General features: G+C 40.7%; 1 protein-coding gene across 1 annotated transcript in view; it reads right to left on the bottom strand.

Annotated features, from left to right (window-relative positions):
* Nucleotides 1–532: 532 nt before the first annotated feature.
* The window catches only part of TAFA1 (TAFA chemokine like family member 1), a gene marked incomplete at its 5' end in the record, with an annotated part of 508,145 nt that continues 490,760 nt past the window's right edge, over nt 533–17,917 (bottom strand). The window contains 2 exons of the mRNA XM_079794963.1: nt 533–625; nt 6,146–6,270. Coding sequence (XP_079651089.1) covers nt 608–625; nt 6,146–6,270 — 143 coding nt within the window. The 3' untranslated portion in view covers nt 533–607. The remainder of the gene's footprint in view (nt 626–6,145; nt 6,271–17,917) is intronic.

The raw sequence follows: 17,917 nt of genomic DNA, 5'->3' as shown, positions 1-17,917 counted from the left end.
AATAAAGCAGGACGCGTACTTCCTTGGGCATCTGGTACAAACAGAAGGAAGCTCTTGATTCAGTATTGTGACGCCTCAGATTCCAGGAGTCCACGGGGAGCTGGCCTTGCAGTGTGAGTGCCCTGCTGAACTCTCAAAAGGGCACATCTTCCTTGCCAACAGCAAAAGAAATGACAACAAAAAGCAACAAAGCAAAGCATCTAAAACTCAAGGTGATACACCAGTTGTCTCAAACTGTGGCACTGTTCATTTCTTGAAGATAATATATAATATTTCAAAATATTATATATACATATATTTCAAATGGTACAAAGTAACTATAGATCCATATTAGAAGACAGTTGCTCATTCTTCATAATCCCCATAATTTTCATTGAGAAAACCCTTTTTTTTCTGGAACCCACTTTCCATGGTGTTGGCCAAATCTCCAGGTCTTCCCGTTACAGGATACTTCATGACACGCAGTAAAAGCACTGTGATTATCTGGTAGCCAGTCAAAGTGCAAGTAAGAAATCCATTTGGCTTGTAATGTGCTAGATGTTTTAAATTCTTAAAATGTATTTTCCACAGAGTTGGTTTTCCTTTATTACTATGACAAATGCTTCTGTTAGGTTCTTGGGTGAATCTGAAACCAAAGAAAGAAATACATTTCAGGAATAAAAGAACAAAATGAAGTTACAAAATAAGGTGACCGAGCAGAAGATTGAGAACAACTTGAATTTTTAGGATGTTGATTTTTAAAGGTGATCTGAGGTGCAAAATGTTAATGTTTGGAGCAGTAGTTCTCAAATGGTCATCCCAGTACATTGACAGACCACCATATTTTTAAAAATCAACTAATTAAATTGATTTTGCCACAACTAAGGAGACAGACTCTCTGAGCCTGGTCTGACTGGCACTGGCTTTATGGGTGTGAGACTACGAAGTAGCACAGAGTCCTGTGCTGAAAGGGCCCTGCGTTTGGTTTGATGACCTTTTGCTGCCATCTTGAAATTATCAATTTTTGAAAAGGGGCCCTATGTTCCCATTTTGGACTGGACTCTGCACACTATGCAGTCAATCTGTGTCTGGTTAGAATTTGAACCCAGTAGGTCATTGTCCTTATCATGTTGGCCTGTCGGAAGATGTAGAGGGGTGTCATAAGGTGAAGACATTGCCAAGGTTCTAGGACATAATACATTTTTCTTCATCATCTCTTAATTCTGTATAGTATTAGAAATCGAGTGTCTGAGTACAGGGAGTATATTTGGGAGTACACTTGAAGCTTTTGAGTTAGGTAGGGACAGTAATAAAAGACTGTATTCAAATGTGGAATCTACAAGAAATCACATATTAATTTTTTTCATCCTCTCCGTGTAAATAACAGATCCTTCCAAATCTTGGTTTCCTACATTCCAGTGGCATTTATCACTTTCTGTTTTCATTTATCACTGTCTTTTTTTTTTTTCATCAAAGGAGAGAGAAAGTGACATTCACAAAAATAGCTTTTGTTTGTTTGTTTGTTTCTACCAACCCATCACCCTTACCTCCACCACCCAAACTTGGTTCCTATCCTCCATGGAAGACCAGGGGCTCTGCCATGTCCACCATCACATCCTCAAGACCTTTATACACTAACTTCAGGTAGTGGAGGCTTAAATATACTTATTGGCTAGAGAAATGAATGAGTTCACTTGGACCTAGGGGTTATTGTGAATCTGTGTTAGGATAAGTTGGTTCATTCTTCCTTTCTGCAATCTCCAAACCTCCCCCCGCTCTCTCTCTCCTTTCTCTACCTCTCTTTTGCTACCTCACTTTTAAAATATTTAATACAAAAGGAAATGGAGATCAGGATTGGACAGGATTGATCCAATAGTGCCTACTGTCACTATGCACATCAGGATCACATGTGTCTACTCTATTACATGAAGGCTCTCAGAGCACGTCAGACCAGGTGGAATTCTGAGTGAGGAAGATGACCTATATCAAAGCTACTACTTTATCTTTTCAATAATATAAAAAACATCATGGAGATATGCATGCCGTGGGAGAGTCACCATTAGGAGGATGGGCCAGCTTTGTGTTGGGCTGATCACATAAAACCGGCATTTGACCAGATGGCGATTGTAGTTAGGTGTGCAATCTGAGTTCTGTTCGCTTGCCCCTTTAGGGGGGGAAATTTGATTCTGCAATGTGCTCTAGCTTGATTTTCTCACTGTTTGAAAGACATTAACATCTGGGGTTGTAGGAAGCCCAAAGTTGCATGACACTTCCCCAGGTATTATACCAGATTATATTTTGCTGTTTTAATCCACTTATTTTTCTTTCCAAGTGTCTTTGATTTTATCCCCATTTCTTTTCTTTCCTTTTCCTATCCCCAAACACCTAGTGTTCACTTTTCACCTGTGAATTATTACAGCATTGCCAAACAACTTATTTCCTCTATGGAGAGGTCTGTCTTTCTAAATTAAGCCATTGTTCCTGCATACACCGTGTAGAGATTTGTTCCTTAATGTATGAGCTATTGCCTTTCCAACTTTCAAACTTATATTTTTGATATATGAGTTTAAAGAAAAGAAATAAACCAGTAGGTCTCTGAAACCATAGGAAAAATCTCTAGTTAATATCTAAGTTGGGTATTCTTGCCGTAAACTACCAACAAGTTAATTTTAATAAAGCAATTGAAGCAAAGATCAAGCAGGGACAGGGTTAAAATTCCGCCCTGAGACTTCACCCGCCTCTTCAGGAGGTTGTCTATCACCAGCTTTCTTCTACTGGAGGCTTTCTATAGGCGGCATTCACTCAGGGAGCTTCCGCTTTCCTTAAGATTTATTCTTTCAAATCTCCTGACAGGAACGCCCTTACATAATTCTACCCATCTTCCTTCTGCATTATATTGTCACCCTGATCTAATTTCCCCAAGGTTTTCCTTCAGCTTCTGGCCTGTTATCCTGGCTATTCTCAAGGGGGTCTAAGGGTTTAAATGAAACAGTGAATTTCTACTCTATACCCTTTTAAAAAAGAAACGTCATAAAAATATCAATTAGATTACACTCTGAAGCATTTATCTGCATTTCAAAGACTGCTGAGAATTTTGGCTTAGATGCTTATTTGGGAAGTAAACACTTTAATAGGAAGACTTTGGCAAAAACAAAACTATGTAGGAAAAAACAATGAGGTAGCAGCAATCTTTTTTGCAAATATCTTTAAATTGGAGTTACTTTTTAAAATTACATATAAAGGAAACTCTCAGTTATCATTAACAATCTGGGTATGTTTCTTCATTTTTCCCCCCGTAAGGGCACCCTTTTTGAACCAGACTTACACATAAGAACAAAAATGGTGATTTTTCTTTATTTTCCCCTTCACTTTAATGAGAACTTGAATAATTTTTTATACTAAAGATCACTTCTTAGTTAAGAACAGAAAATAAAACATGTGATTCAAATTAAAGTACATCTGTGAATTTACCTCTTTCAAAAGTTAGATTGCTAGAGTCCATAGTTGAAGTCTGTAGACATATCGTTCTCTAATGGGGAACAATCCCCATTAGAAAAATTGGTACAAAACCTATTTCCAGAGCAGATGATCTGAAGACTCTTGTTGGCATGGCATTTATACAGAATGGAGAGCTCCTATATGCATCATCTCGGCTTAAATGGTGCCTTTGTGTTTAAAAGTGGTTTTTTCGTTGTGAATTTCTTGATCAGGAAGGGAGAGAATTTGTAAGTCAGTAGGAATGTCTGAGTCCTCTCAATGTTTAAAAGTGCAGCCTTGCCGGGCAGGCGTGGCTTAGTGGTTGAGCATCGACCCTATGAACCAGGAGGTCACAGTTAGATTCCTGGACAGGGCACATGCCCAGGTTGTGGGCTCGATCCACAGTGGGGGGCGTGTGGAAGGCAGCCAATCAATGATTCACTCATTACTGATCTTCTGTCTCTCTCTCCCTCTCCCCTTCTCTCTGAAATCAATGGGGGGGGGGGGCGGGGGGAAAGAAGTGTAGCCTTTTTCTAGTGTCTTCTTTTTCCTTGTCTCCAGACAGACCTGAGAATTCTCAGCTGAGTGGCGTGCCACGCACAGGGCTGCAGAGCAGCGTTTCATTTCCTCATTGGAGATGGATTCACGTTGTGGCTCTGCTTTCAAAAGCATGGCGAGGGCAGCTGTTTCTCTCCTACACTCAGCTGTCTGGGCTGCACTGTGCCCACCCAGGGCGGTAGCAGGCACAGTGCGCTCCAGCCTCCATTATTACCGTGCGGATTCTGCGCTCTATACCCTGATGCCCGGAATGTCTAGGATGTATTTACAACATGCCTGGTGCTTCTCCAACATACTCTACAGAAGGAGAGAAAGTCCCAGGGGCACAGCAAGGTGGCATTCACAAGTTCCGTTTTGTTTGTTGTTTATGTTCTAGCTTCCAAAGAGTCTCCTACTTGGCACTCTTGGAATTTCCCGTATTTAAATCCTGAAATAACTTGACTTGCGTTATTGCTCTTTCCTGAGTTCCAAGTCTGGAGGCATCATGACAGCAGGGCTTATCTTCAGTAAAGGGTCACCTGTTATCATTTGGGATTGGGACTAGAAATTTGCAGAAAATACAGGGTGGGCAAAGGTAGGTTTACAGTTGTAATAAAAGTAATGAACACAATAATTAATAATAATAATATAAGAATAAACTCTGTGTTTTGTGTACTCACAACTGTAAACTTCCTTTTTCCAACCCTGTATATCAGCAACATTTAAAAAATAATGGTGATCAGATTCCAGTCATAATTCTGGAATTACACTGGCCATATGCAGAGTAGCTCAACACTAACTTGTAAGGACATCTTCAAATTATTTGGTAAAATAATTTTTCAGGCAAAATGTAATCCAAAGGAATCCCCGAAAGCCACTCTCTACCAGGTAATTGAAATGGTTTCCACGGATAATTTGCATGAACTAGGTTTTTTTCTGTAGGTGTTTCTTGGGTAGGTGTTTCACTGACATGAAATTCAAGAATCCAAGCTGAGCTTTTTGGGTGCTCAAAAATGTATGTTAAAAAGCTAAGATGGTTCAGAAATCTCTCCTGGCTGCAAGCCAGGGAGGTATGGCCATTTACTAGGTAATGTGATCAGTACAGGCAACTAAATTTGACAGGCAAATCATCTCCACTTATTTTATATATGAAAAAAATAAGTGATTAAAATGGTATAATGTAGAATTACTTTTGTTTTCTGCATCGCAAAGCTGCAAGAACCAATTTTATTTTTTGAAAAGATAATGCTGAGAAGAAAGATCAGGTAAGACTCATAATACAGGAATTAGAATCAGAGATACTTTTTAAAACTTGAGTCACCCTTTTGGAAGATTACAAGGTCAGCATTTTGGGATTTATAATTAGTGGAGTTTCCTTTAAAAAATATCCAATACATTAAAATACACAAACACCTAACTACCAGGACTGATATCCATGTGGTGCAGATATATGTGACCATGCTAGTTGTTAAAATAGTAACATTCCTTTGTACTGTAAATAAATAGATACTACCTTAAATGTTTTGAGTACCCACCCTCCCCTTACCCCCTTCAGGACTCCCAGATTTTCTTATGGTCCAGGTTGTAGTAGGTCAACAGCTGGCCTAGCTGGGCCTCTTCCTCTGCTCCAGCATTGTGACACCGATTCTCACCGGTTGGGTAAGCCCCTCAATACAGGTTGTTACATAATTTGAAGATAACTTCTGATTTAACCAGAGATCAAGGAATGATTATTCACATCATAAAACCCTTCTATTTCCCTATGAAATCATCATAGAATTCCTTTAAAGGATATGTACTTAAATGCAGACCTTTTCAACAAACTATGTGGACAAATTAAACATCCTCATTTCATTATCTGAGCACCATAGATGTTGGACGAATTGTCCAAATAATGGCCTCATTGCAACCTAACTGTATTTATGAGCCAAGAGCAGAAACACTAAACTGCTCAGTATAGAAAAGTTAAGTTAAATCTCTAGCTTCTTGCTGATGGCTGGACACTGGTCAGAACGGTAAAGAATGGTTTCTGTCGGGGAAAAGGCTTTCCCCGCTCCCCTGTTCAAACCTTCCCTGGATGATATTTGTACAACACAAAGGAAAACAGCACAGTTAGTAACATGCACGAGACATTTGAAATTAATGAACTTACTCTTGTGGTCTTAATTTTATTGCCTGTAGCGCACATCCATCCGGAATTATCAGGGAGTGTCTTACATTCTTCTCCCTCAAGACAAGGCTCCATCTCACACCACCATTTCCCAATCACTATGGAGGCTGTTCAAAAACAGGAAACAAGTGTTTGCAATTCACTCAAACAGCCTGGGCACTGCTGGGGCTCGCTCGGGGATGTAGTGCTCTCCGAAGCAACCAGGTCTTCTTTACCCTTCCGCGGCTGGCTAACAATGCTCTATTTAGAAGATCAGATTTAAATTTACGCCTTACAATGCAAACATAATTATGTCGTCTGGTTTCATCAAACAGCATTTGGTCAAAAATCCCCCAGTATGATGAAATGATTTGGACTGGAAAGACTTAATTTCTGGAAGAAGTTTTATCAGGCTATTTTTTTGTAAAATCAAAATCGTGTGCTATTTCTTTCCAGTGAAGGGGACAAATTGCTAATTGCTGTTCAGAATCATAGCAATTTTTTTCAGAAAGACCAGTTTATCCATCCAGCTTTAGGGCCTGTGAGAATTTTAACAGCCTACGAAAAGAAAAAAAGTGAATCGACGGAAAGTACAAAAGAAAACCTGCAGAAAAAGGAGTAATAATAAGTGAAAATATTGTTTACAGTCAAAAGTATATTTGATGCAGGCTGTGTTTTCCATTGAAGATGTTTGACTTAATGTGGGTGAAACTTTCAAAAGTTGAGTCCCTGATGGAACAGCCCTACATTCCTGGCCACATCGGGGTGGACCCGGGGTGAAGCTGGCAGGGAATTTAGGGGATGTTGACAGCCCACTCTTTTAGATGATGAGGTTTTACACAAGCACTCGCTGATTCACTCAGCACGAGTGAGGAAGCTCACCATTTTTCCTAGTGCCTGGAGTGGGCAAGAACCAGTCATTTCTGCAGCTCCTCCAGGCACTGGCTGTCACAAATTCTGCTCAGCTTTTCTTTGTTTCTTAAAAAAATAAAAATAGAAAGAAATATATATATATATATATATATATATATATATATATATATATATATATATACTGATTTCAGAGGAAGGGAGAGGGAGAGATAGAAACATCAATGATGAGAGAGAACCATTGACTGGTTGCCTCCTGCATGCCCCCACTAGGGATCAAGCCCACAGCCCAGGCATGTGTCCTTGACCAGAATCGAGCCCAGGACCCTAGAGTCCACAGGCCAATGCTCTATCCACTGAGCCAAACCAGCAAGGGCCTGCTCAGCTTTTCCATTCAAAATCTTCAAAACATCTGATTGGCTGATTTGCAGGACTGAAATCTAGTCCTTTACATCATCACTGTTAGGCACATTCTTGCCCCTCGCTGGGGTTTTCCTGTTATTCTCATTGTAGGTTTCATGATTAAGGGCATTGGGCTCCCAGGAAACAGCCTCACCCAGTTTCCAGTGACTGCCCCCACCTGGCCCCCACCTGCACCTGGTCCCACTGGCTACTCTGAGGGACCTTTAGAAAAGACATAAATATCTTGCTCCCCCTCCTCTGCCCAGCTGACACCACCCCCTGGTCTCCGCCCGCCGTGAGAGAATGTGATAAAATTTCTTAAACTCTCACAGCATCTCTTGGCCTGGCTCCTTGGGGCAGGGGCCTAACTGTCAATATTCACTCCTCGCATGGGGTTATCCATCATGATGCTTCCTTCTCACAAAAAAACAGAGAAACCAGGCTCTCTGTTAAGGCCGAAGAGCAGTAATAGAATGAGCAGAGAAGAGCCCGCAGGGAGGGGTGGGTGCTTGACCCCTCTCCCCAAGGTCATCATCTCCTGCTGTGGCTGCGCCCTCCTCCCCGCAGGCACTCAGGTTTCCTCCTTCAGTCTCCCTTCCTCCGAGTCCAGTCTTCCTCAGTCTTTGAGTGAAAATGGCTGCAGGATCACATGTGTCTACTCTCTTACATGGAAAGTTACGGCTCTTTCCAAGGGTAGTTTGTCTGTATTTGATTTTGCTTTATCTGTGGGTTGGACCAAACCACGTAAAATGTGACCCATTAGACATGGCAGCCCAGGAAGTCAGACCCTCCTCACAGTCCTGTCCGCCCACATCCACCACACATTTCCTGGAAACTCGAGCAGCAGCAGGATGTGAATCCAGGACCCCCTGCATCAGGACAGGGCTCAGGGACAACCCGGTCATGGGGAAAGAGTTCTTATTGATGTGACTTACCAGGTGACGATCTATCTATATAAAAGCCTAAGCAACCATTGCAACCGAATGGACGACCAAACAGACTGCGTGGGGTGACCCGGCCAGCAGGGAGGTTAGTGAGGGGCGACCAAACAACTGAGCAGCAGGCTGTGTGTGGTGGCCAGGCCGGCAGGGGGGCAGTAAGGGGTGACCAAATGACTGAACAGCAGGCTGCATGGGGCGACCAGGCCGGCAGGGGGGGGCAGTTGGGGGCAACCAGGCTGGTGGTGGGGAGGCAGTTGGGGGCAATCAGGCCAGCAGTTAGGGGCAACCAGGCTGGCGGGGGGGGGGGGGGGGCAGTGAGGGGTGATCAGGCCAGCAGGCAGGTGAGCGGTTAGGAGCCAGTGGTCCAGGATTGTGAGAGGGATGTCCGACGGCCTGTTTAGGCCCAATCCCCGGGCCTAAACAGGCAGTCGGACATCCCCTGAGGGTTCCTGGATTGGAGAGGGTGCAGGCTGGGCTGAGGGGACCCTCCCCTGCCCTGTGTACAAATTTTGTATACCAGGCCTCTAGTATTAAATAAGAGAAGCATATATGTTGGCAAGGAGGGAAACTCATGAGGTGCTGAAAGGAATACCCCCCCAACAAGGCCCAGGGGAGCAGCTGGAATTCCTGCCGGCAGGGTTTCCGGGCGCCCACAATGTGATCCCCCTCCCTGAGCTGGGTCACACAGGCTGTCACCTCCACACTGTCCACTGAAAGCCCACCTAATAGTTCAGTATCCCTGCCCTGCATCCTTGCCATCGAGAACGGAACCCCCTGATCTTACTGCCTCTCCCAGCGCCGTGGGGAGCCTTCGTCACCCGCTCCCTGCAGAGGCGCAGGGACACTGTTCAGAGGCTGCCCGCCTGCCTGCAGGGCCCTGCTCCCTTCCAGGCGCCCTCTGCCCCCACTGAGCTGACCTGCTTCGTTGCAAGCTAACCGAACTGTTCCTCTTTCTTTGAAGCACACATATCTTCTCACTGATAACGTAGAACGTGGGAAAAAGAATACGCAAAGCACACGTATCCCCTTCAACTCAAGACTGTGGAGACCCACGGGCTCATGGGGGAAGAAAGGGCTTTCTAAGAGTAAAAACGCCTGCAGGCCTGCCGTTCACTCTGAAACCCCGTTACTGCGCTCTGCACAGCGCGCTGCTTGGGCCCTGCCTCTGGCCTACCAGCATCCAGCTCATTCTGGTTTCCCTCAAGATGCCTTCGACACTCTCATGTCTGATTTGTACACGACAGGGTCATCTGAATATGTCTCTCATGCTCCAGGTCAAGCTGTGCTCTTCAATCCTAGTTATTTTCATAAATCATATACCCTGAACTATCTCTAAAAAGCTTCATAAAGAGAGGATTTCAAAATTCCTCCTCTTCGCCCAAACTGGAAGCTACATAAAACCTTTGGTTAACAAAAAGGAGCTAATATTCATGCTATTTAACTGTTTTTGTAATATTTTTCTTATGAATATATTTATCATAATAAAAATTTAATATTAAAGAGTCTTAGATGTCTTGAATTATAATAAAAATGATAAAATGATAACTGACTTTTTGTAATCTTTTTGTATGTTTCTGTGTTAGGTACTTTAAAAGAATTATTTCAGTCTTCACAGCAACCTCAGAAAGTGGGGAGGACTCTGAACCCACTGTGCAGATGAGAAAGCTGAAACCCGTGCCCTCGCCGACAGGGAGGAAGTGCAGAGTCAGCACTAGCACCCAGGCGTGCCGGACCGCAGCGCTCCCGGTCTCATCCTTCGAAGGCTCACGCATCCTAGTTTTGTGTTTAGGGTTCACAGAGTTAACAAAGCATTTATTGACCGCTGAGTGGATGAATGAGCACTCTCTGCTCTATTACTGTGGAAAATAAATTTCACGTCAACACACTTGTGGAAAAAGAAATACATTTGGTTTCTTGTAAAATTAAGTTAATTTAAAAATAATTCAGGCAAGAAGGCAGTTTATATTATGCTTAGTTCTTCCTAGTCTGAGTTACACATGCCTTAATTTCATTAGTTACAGCATTTTAATAAAATTCCCACTAGTGGAAGCCATTTGAGAAACTTTGGAGGTAGATGCATAATTCTGTAAAAACTTCCCTCCCTGAGAAGAACCAAGTTAATGAAATTATCAGCTGGAAACCCCTCTCTCTTATCTGTGGTGATTACAAATGAGGGTCTTAAAGGTGCCTTTAACCCCGGGGTTCTGGGGTTTGCTTGATGACTGAGCCATGTTCAGAAAAATAGCTGATCTTCAACTTTTTAAAGAATGCTCAGCTTTCCTTGAGAGAGTATCAAAACCACTAAAGCCACGTTCATCATGAGTCTCAATTTCGCCCTTATATGGAGTCACATTGCTGTAGAGAAAAAAGAGAGACTAAGGGAGAATCAATCTGTCTTTTAGGGATAACCCTTAAATAGGCACAAATCCTTTCTATCTTATTGTTGGTCACTTGGAGGCATTTTCCCATGGGAACAGAAAAGGGTGCTAATAAGCAGTGGGCTTAATACACACAGCAAATACACACTGCATTGTCTAAGAAGTGGAGTCCCTTTCTATAATTTCAATAGAAATAATGTTTGAGTTTTAATTCAGTACTTTCCTTATGTAAAGCACTCCCCAATTTGCAGAGACTATAAAATAAGGAACATGACCTAGCCCTGCCCTCAGAGCTTACACTTCAGCTCAGGCATCTCAACATGGGCACTATAGGCTTTGCGGCCTGCAAAGGAGGCATAAAGGAGCCAAGTGCTGGGCCAGCAGCAAGCCCTGCATTGTGCCAGAAGAGCTGGCTCCCAGTGGACAGCAGCCTGAGAAAACCTAAACAAGGGAGCTCACAAAAGCAAGGTGCTTGAGCTTTAAATTTTTTATTTTATTTTAATTTTAAAGGAATGGTAAGTCACTAAAGATTCATATTTGGTGAGCAAAAGGAAGATCTGATTACAGGAGTGGTTGGGGAAGCACTAGCAGAACATCTGGCATTAGTATATTTACAGTGGATATTACCTATCATCATCACCTTGGCAGTGACGGGCAAGATGGAAGAAGACAGAAGCTAGCCGCTGAAATGTCAGTAAGCACCACAGCTTCAAAGAGAGAAGGGATAAGGGCTTGACTTTTGGATGCCTGCTCTGCAGTGGTGAAGAATGGCAGAGTTACAACTGAGGGAACATTATGGCCAGTAACTCAACCCCCAACCATGTTGGACTCAGCCATTCGCTCATGTGCCTGCCTACTCGCCAGGCAGTGAATGCCTTGAGGATCAGGCTGCATTCATCTTTGAATGGCATAGAATATGTCAAAACTGGTTTGCAACTTATAAATGATTAAAAAATGAAACAAAACGAGAAAGAAAACATAGTGCCTATATCAAAGGATGGTGAGGACCACATGAAAAATGCATGCGAAGCACCAGCAGAGCATCTGGCATTAGTAAATGTACAATAAATTTTAGCTATCATCATCATCATCAACAGCAGCAGCAGCAGCGGCCTCGTGGTTACTACTGTAAAGAACGAAATCACTCCAAAAGCAGAGAAGGCATTCATCACAAAGTTAGAGAGCAAACCACTGTTCTTCGATATTATGCCAAACTCTTAGCTCACTTCTATGACTTATGAAAGTTGCAGCATAAATTAAATGGTTGAACATACCATTTCATTCATGTTCCCAGAAGTAGGTTATAAGTACATCAATCAAGAACAAGTTTAGGCTCATTTTTGTGCAACCTGTCATACAATTTAAAGCAGTGGCTGGAACTCCACCAGCAGGGACTGGGCCGCTAGCTCTCTAGCCTCCCCTTTGCACAGGTGGTCGGAACAGGTGTTACGATGCTCTTTTCAAAAGACCTGCAGTGGCTCTCTGTGTGTTACTGTCTTCATCAAAGCAAGCAGAAAATCAAAGGCATTGAATACTACGCCTGCAGTCATTCCAAACTCCCTCTTTGCTCTGAGCACACATTTCAGGACAGGATTTATACAGTGGCATGTGTAAAGATTGAGGCTAAGCTCTTGGGCATGGGATAGAAGAACCTGGGTTGGGATGTTAACCCTACGACTTCCTGGCGGTATGTCTTGGGAAAATCCCTCAGTTCTAGTATCAAGTTCCAGAGTTATAAATGGAGTTGAAAATCACAATGGCTTATAGTGAATTGTAGATGAGATAAAGTACTTAGCATAGTACCTAATAAACTTGATACTTGACACATGGCAATTATTACTATGATTTATCTATACACTCTCTATCCAGCTATGTATGCATCCATACAATTACTGTTTTAGAGAGCTAATGCCTTATCTTTAATGGAAGTTTATACTAATTCTTGGATATATACATTATTATTTTACTGATTAGACTGTATTTCTTTGTAGGATTTACAATATATTTCTTTTTATTGAATTTATTGGGGTGACATTAGTTAATAAATTTATGTAGGTTTCGGCTGTACAATTCTACATCATCTGCATAATGTATTGTGTGTTTGCCACCCCAACTCTAGTCTCCTTCCATCACCATTTATTCCCCTTTTACCTACAATATATCCCAAAGTCATAACAGCTGATGATGGGGTTATTGGCATTGCTCTCCTATATAGATTCGATGCTTTTCAAACTGGGGCAATTTTATGTTGGTGAGGTTGCAGGTGAGGGTGTGGGTTGCAAACTGGGCAGTATTTAAAACCAGAAGATAAGTATGATACAATTTTCTTGAATGGTAGTTTTTCTTAAAGGTATTTAAAGATAAAAATTATATTTTATTCATTCAAAAATTATTTGCTAGCTGCTGTGCTTGGAATAAAGACAGTTTATACTCTAAAGTGGAATGCAGTCTCTTATTATACTAAGTTTACTGATGCAATAATATATACTGAAGAATAGCGATACACAACAAGTTACAATGTGCTATAATGGAAACTAAAAAGTGGATGTGATTTAGGTTGTCAGGGTGATGGTAAGAGAAGCTCTCATTGATAAAATAATTTAACAATTAAGTAATCAACAAAATAATTCCTATATTAAAGCATATATGCACATAAATAAGGAAAAGGCTAACTTCACAGGAATTGGAAATAAAACGCAAAACATAAAAAAAATCTCTTACTTGTCATGGGTTGTGCCAACCTGTCTTATCAGAAGGCAGGGTTACAGTTCCTTTTCTTTGACAAAAGCTGTCTGCTCTGGTGAGAAGGAATTTTTAGAGACTTTTTCCAAAATCAGGAAAGTGTTCTTAATTCCTGCCAATAACAATACTCTTCTTCTTAAACTGAACACCAGGGCTGGAGCCCCTGGCTTATTCTGCATTGTCAATACAGTAGTCCCTCCTTATCCATGAGTTTGTTTTCTGTAGTTTCAATTACCTGGGGTCAACTGTGGTTGAAAATACATGAGTGGTATTTATTGAAAAATACACATATAAGTGAGCCTGCACAGTTCAAACCCATGTTGTTTCAAGGTCAAATGTGTATTCTAATAATTGCTGTATTTTATTATTAGTTATTTTTGTTAATCTCTTACTGTGCCTGATTTATAAATTCAACTTACCATAGGCCTGTATGTACAGGAAACACAGAATATGAAGGGTTTGGTGCTAATAGTGGTTGTAAGAATCCACGGGGGTCTGGGAGTGCATTCCTGTGGGGAAGGGAGCTGTCTGTACATGCAAATTCTATCGCCCCATCCACGCATAAGTCAAACACTGGATGCTTGTCTTGCTTTCATTAAATTGATGATTTTATTTTAGAATTAAATTCAGCACTTTTTCTTGCATTTGTATAGGTACATAACTTTAACATATGGTTAAAAAAACACAAAACTATGCATATTAAGTAAGTACCCTACTTTACATTCCCGGTGTTTTCATATTTAACATTCTGTCTGTATTTAAAATATTTAAGTGTGACCTTGAAGTTTGTAATAGATAGTAGATTTTTTGTTGAGATACAAACATTTTGATGTTCTCAACCACAGAAATCTTTACATTTTCCTCCATAGTTCTAAATGTAGCATATATTTTTTTCTAGAATTCAAAGCATACTGATTGTCAAAAGGAAAATATACATCACCCATAATCCCATTAGGTGGAGGTAGACTGTTACATATGTTTTGCCTCAGACTTTCTCTCTGACTATTTTTGATGCAGCATCCAGAATCATCTTTTAAAATGCAAATAATTTCATATCACTTCTCTGCCTAAAACTCTCCAATGGGTTCCATCACATAGAATAAATTATAAACACCTTATTACATATCCTTCAAAGATCCATGCTATTTGAACCCTTCCATCTCTTCGGTCATATTTTCTACCATCCCCACTCCACTCCACATTTTTTCCCAATCTCTCCACCCCTTGGAAAGGAGGAACTCTTTAAAATTTGTAAATTTTAAATTCATAAGATCTAGTAGTAACCTGTTTCTTTTTCTACATTTCCTTATTACATTTCTTAACAAGTGATAAGACATAAGCAGAATATTGCAAAATCAAAATCACTTTTTGTTTGATAAAGAGGTTTGTCGATCTCTTATTTGGCTCATGCTCTGTCTTGGGCATGTTCTTCCAGAGTTGACATTGACCTAGCCTAAATTCAGTTGTGCCTGTTTAGAGTGTTCTTTCTTGATCATTTACCTAAAATAATCCACACCCACGTCACCCTGCTACTTTCCCCTTCTATCCTGCTATGACTTTCTTCATAACAGTACTACTACCTGAATTCACACATTTTCAGTTTACTTGGGTATTTTTCCTTCCCTCCCACTTGATTGTAAGCTTCATAAGGCTTGAATGTTGTCTTCCCAAGTGTCTATAACAGTGCTGGCACATAGTAGGTAATCAATACTTATTCTTAAAACAGTTGAATAAATGCATAGACCAACACAATTTGTAATATAAATTTTTTATAAAAGTAAGATTATATAGCATACTGTACTCTAATTTAAAAACCTAACCACAGAATCATAAACATTTTTCCTTGACTATAAATGAATTAAATGCATCATTATTTTAACACCTGGATAATATCCATAGCAGGACTGTGGATTTATTTATTTAATCACTTAATTTAACCACTCCTTTCCTAGTGGAAATTTAAGTTGTCATTTTTGTGTGTATGGTTGGTGGTTTGTTGGTAGAAAGAATGCTTGTGTAAACACCCTTGAACATATACTCTTTGCAAGTGTATTTAATTATTTTTCTCAGAATGAATTACAAGGAATAAAATCCCTTTTTACCCTTGAAGAAATTTTATTCCTTGTAATTCATTCTGAGATAGTAATATTATCCTCCAGAAAAATTGTACTAACTGCCATTTCCACCAAAAATACCCACTTCTCTGCACAGCTTCATCAACACTGAATTCCTAATGATGTTAGTGAGGTGTGGATTTTTCTTTTTCTTTTGGGGATACGGAAACATGTGGCTTAGCCAGCTGGTGAACCCAGCCAACTGCCAGCCTTCAGAGTTCATCTTGTCTATATATAGAGCAGATCTAATATAGCAATAAAATCTCAATTCCTTTGTGAATAATTTCTTCTCAAAGAAATTCAACTGATATGAAGGGAGAATGAAGAGGTCAAGCCTAGTGGAGGCTCTAAGCCAGGGGTGGGGAACCTTCTCTCTGCCAAGGGCCATTTGTATATTTATAACGTAATTTGCCAGCCATACAAAATTATAACTTAAAAAGTAGCCAGCTATATTTGGTCAAACACGTAATTAAATCACCTCTAATGCCTTGGCAGGGCCAGACCAATTGATTTCGTGGGTCTTAAATGGCCCATCGGGCAGACCTTCCTGACTTCAAGTCTAAGCCAAAACCAACAAGCCAACCAACTAACTAAAACATGCCATATTTGATGCCTTTGTGTAAATGGATGTTCTGACAGCATTCGTATCTTTTAAGTTTAGCCAGCTCAGTGCGGAGAATCTTGCAATTTCAGAACAGAACTGGAATGCCTATCATGTGGTTGTCACTTCTTTTTTTTTTTTTTAAATCTTTATTGTTGAAAGTATTACATATGTCCCCTTTTTGCCCCATTGACCCAGTCCTGCCCGACACTCCCACCCCTCAGGCCCTCACTGCTCCATTGTCTGTGTCCATGAGCCATGCATATTTGCATACAAGGTCCTTGGTTGATTACTTCCCACCCACCCTCCCTCCCCCACCTTCCCTCCGAGATTCTGCACTCTGTTCCACATCTCTGGATCCACTCTGTTCATCAGTTTATTTTGTTCATTAGGTTCCACATATGAGTAAGATCATGTGACACTTGTCTTTCTCAGACTGGCTTATTTCGCTTAGCATAATACTTTCCTGGTCCTTCCATACTGTCTTAAAGGGTAAGCGATGCTTCCTTTTTACTGCTGCATAGTATTCCCTGGTGTAAATGTACCAGGTATTTCTTATCCACTCATTTACTGATGGGCACTTGGGCTGTTTCCAGATCTTAGCTATTGTAAATTGTGCTTTCTGATTGGTGTTTCGGGTCTCTTAGATATATTCCTAGAAGTAGGATCACTCGGTCAAATGGCAGTTTCATATTTAATTTTGTGAAGAAACTCCATACTGTTTTCCATAATGGCTGTACCAGTCTGCATTCCCACCAGCAGTGCACCAGGGTTCTTTTTTCTCCACAACCTTGCCAGCACTTGTCATTTGTTGATGATAGCCATTCTGACAGCTGTGAGGAGATACTTCATTGTCATTTTAATTTGAATCTTTCTGATGATCGTGACTTGGAGCATTTTTTCATATGCCTCTTGGCCATCTGTATGTCCTCTTTGGAGAAGTGTCTATTTAGGTCCTTTGCTCATTTTTCAATTGGATTGTTTGTCTTCCTTTTGTTAAGTTGTATGAGTTCCTTATATATTTTGGATATTAACCCTTTATCAGATGTGTCATTGCCAAATATGTTTTCCCATAGAGTGGGCTCCCTTTTCATTCTGTTGATGGTTCCTTTGGCAGTGCAGAAGCTTTTTATTTTGATGTGGTCCCATTTGTTTATTTTCTCCTTAGTTTCCTTTGCCTTAGGAGATGTATTGGTAAACACATTGCTACAAAAGATGTCTGAGATTTTGATGCCTATAGTTTCTTCCAGGATTTTTATGGTTTCATAATTTACATTTAAGTCTTTTATCCACTTTGAATGTACTCTTGAGTATGGTGTAAGTTGGTGGTCTAGTTTCATTTTGTTGCATGTATCTGTCCAATTTTACTAACACCAGTTATTAGAGAGACTGTCTTGACTCCTTTACATATTCCTGCCTCCTTTGTCAAATATGAATTGAGCATAATGACTTGGGTCAATTTCTGGGTCTCTGTTCTGTTCCATTGATCTATATGCCTGTTCTTGTGCCAGTACCAGGCTGTTTTGATTATGATGGCTTTGTAGCAAAACTTGATATCTGGTATTGGGATCCCTCCAACCGTGTTCTTCTTTCTCAAGATTGCTGCAGCTATTTGGGGTCTTTTTTGGTTCCATATAAATTTTTGGAGTATTTGTTCTAGATCTGTGAAATATGCTGTTGGTATTTTAATAGGGATTGCATTGAATCTGTAGATTTATTTGGGTAAT

This window comes from Cnephaeus nilssonii (assembly GCF_951640355.1).
Source record: "Cnephaeus nilssonii genome assembly, chromosome: 17".
Taxonomy (NCBI): domain Eukaryota; kingdom Metazoa; phylum Chordata; class Mammalia; order Chiroptera; family Vespertilionidae; genus Cnephaeus; species Cnephaeus nilssonii.
This window is presented reverse-complemented; position numbering and strand designations above follow the sequence as displayed.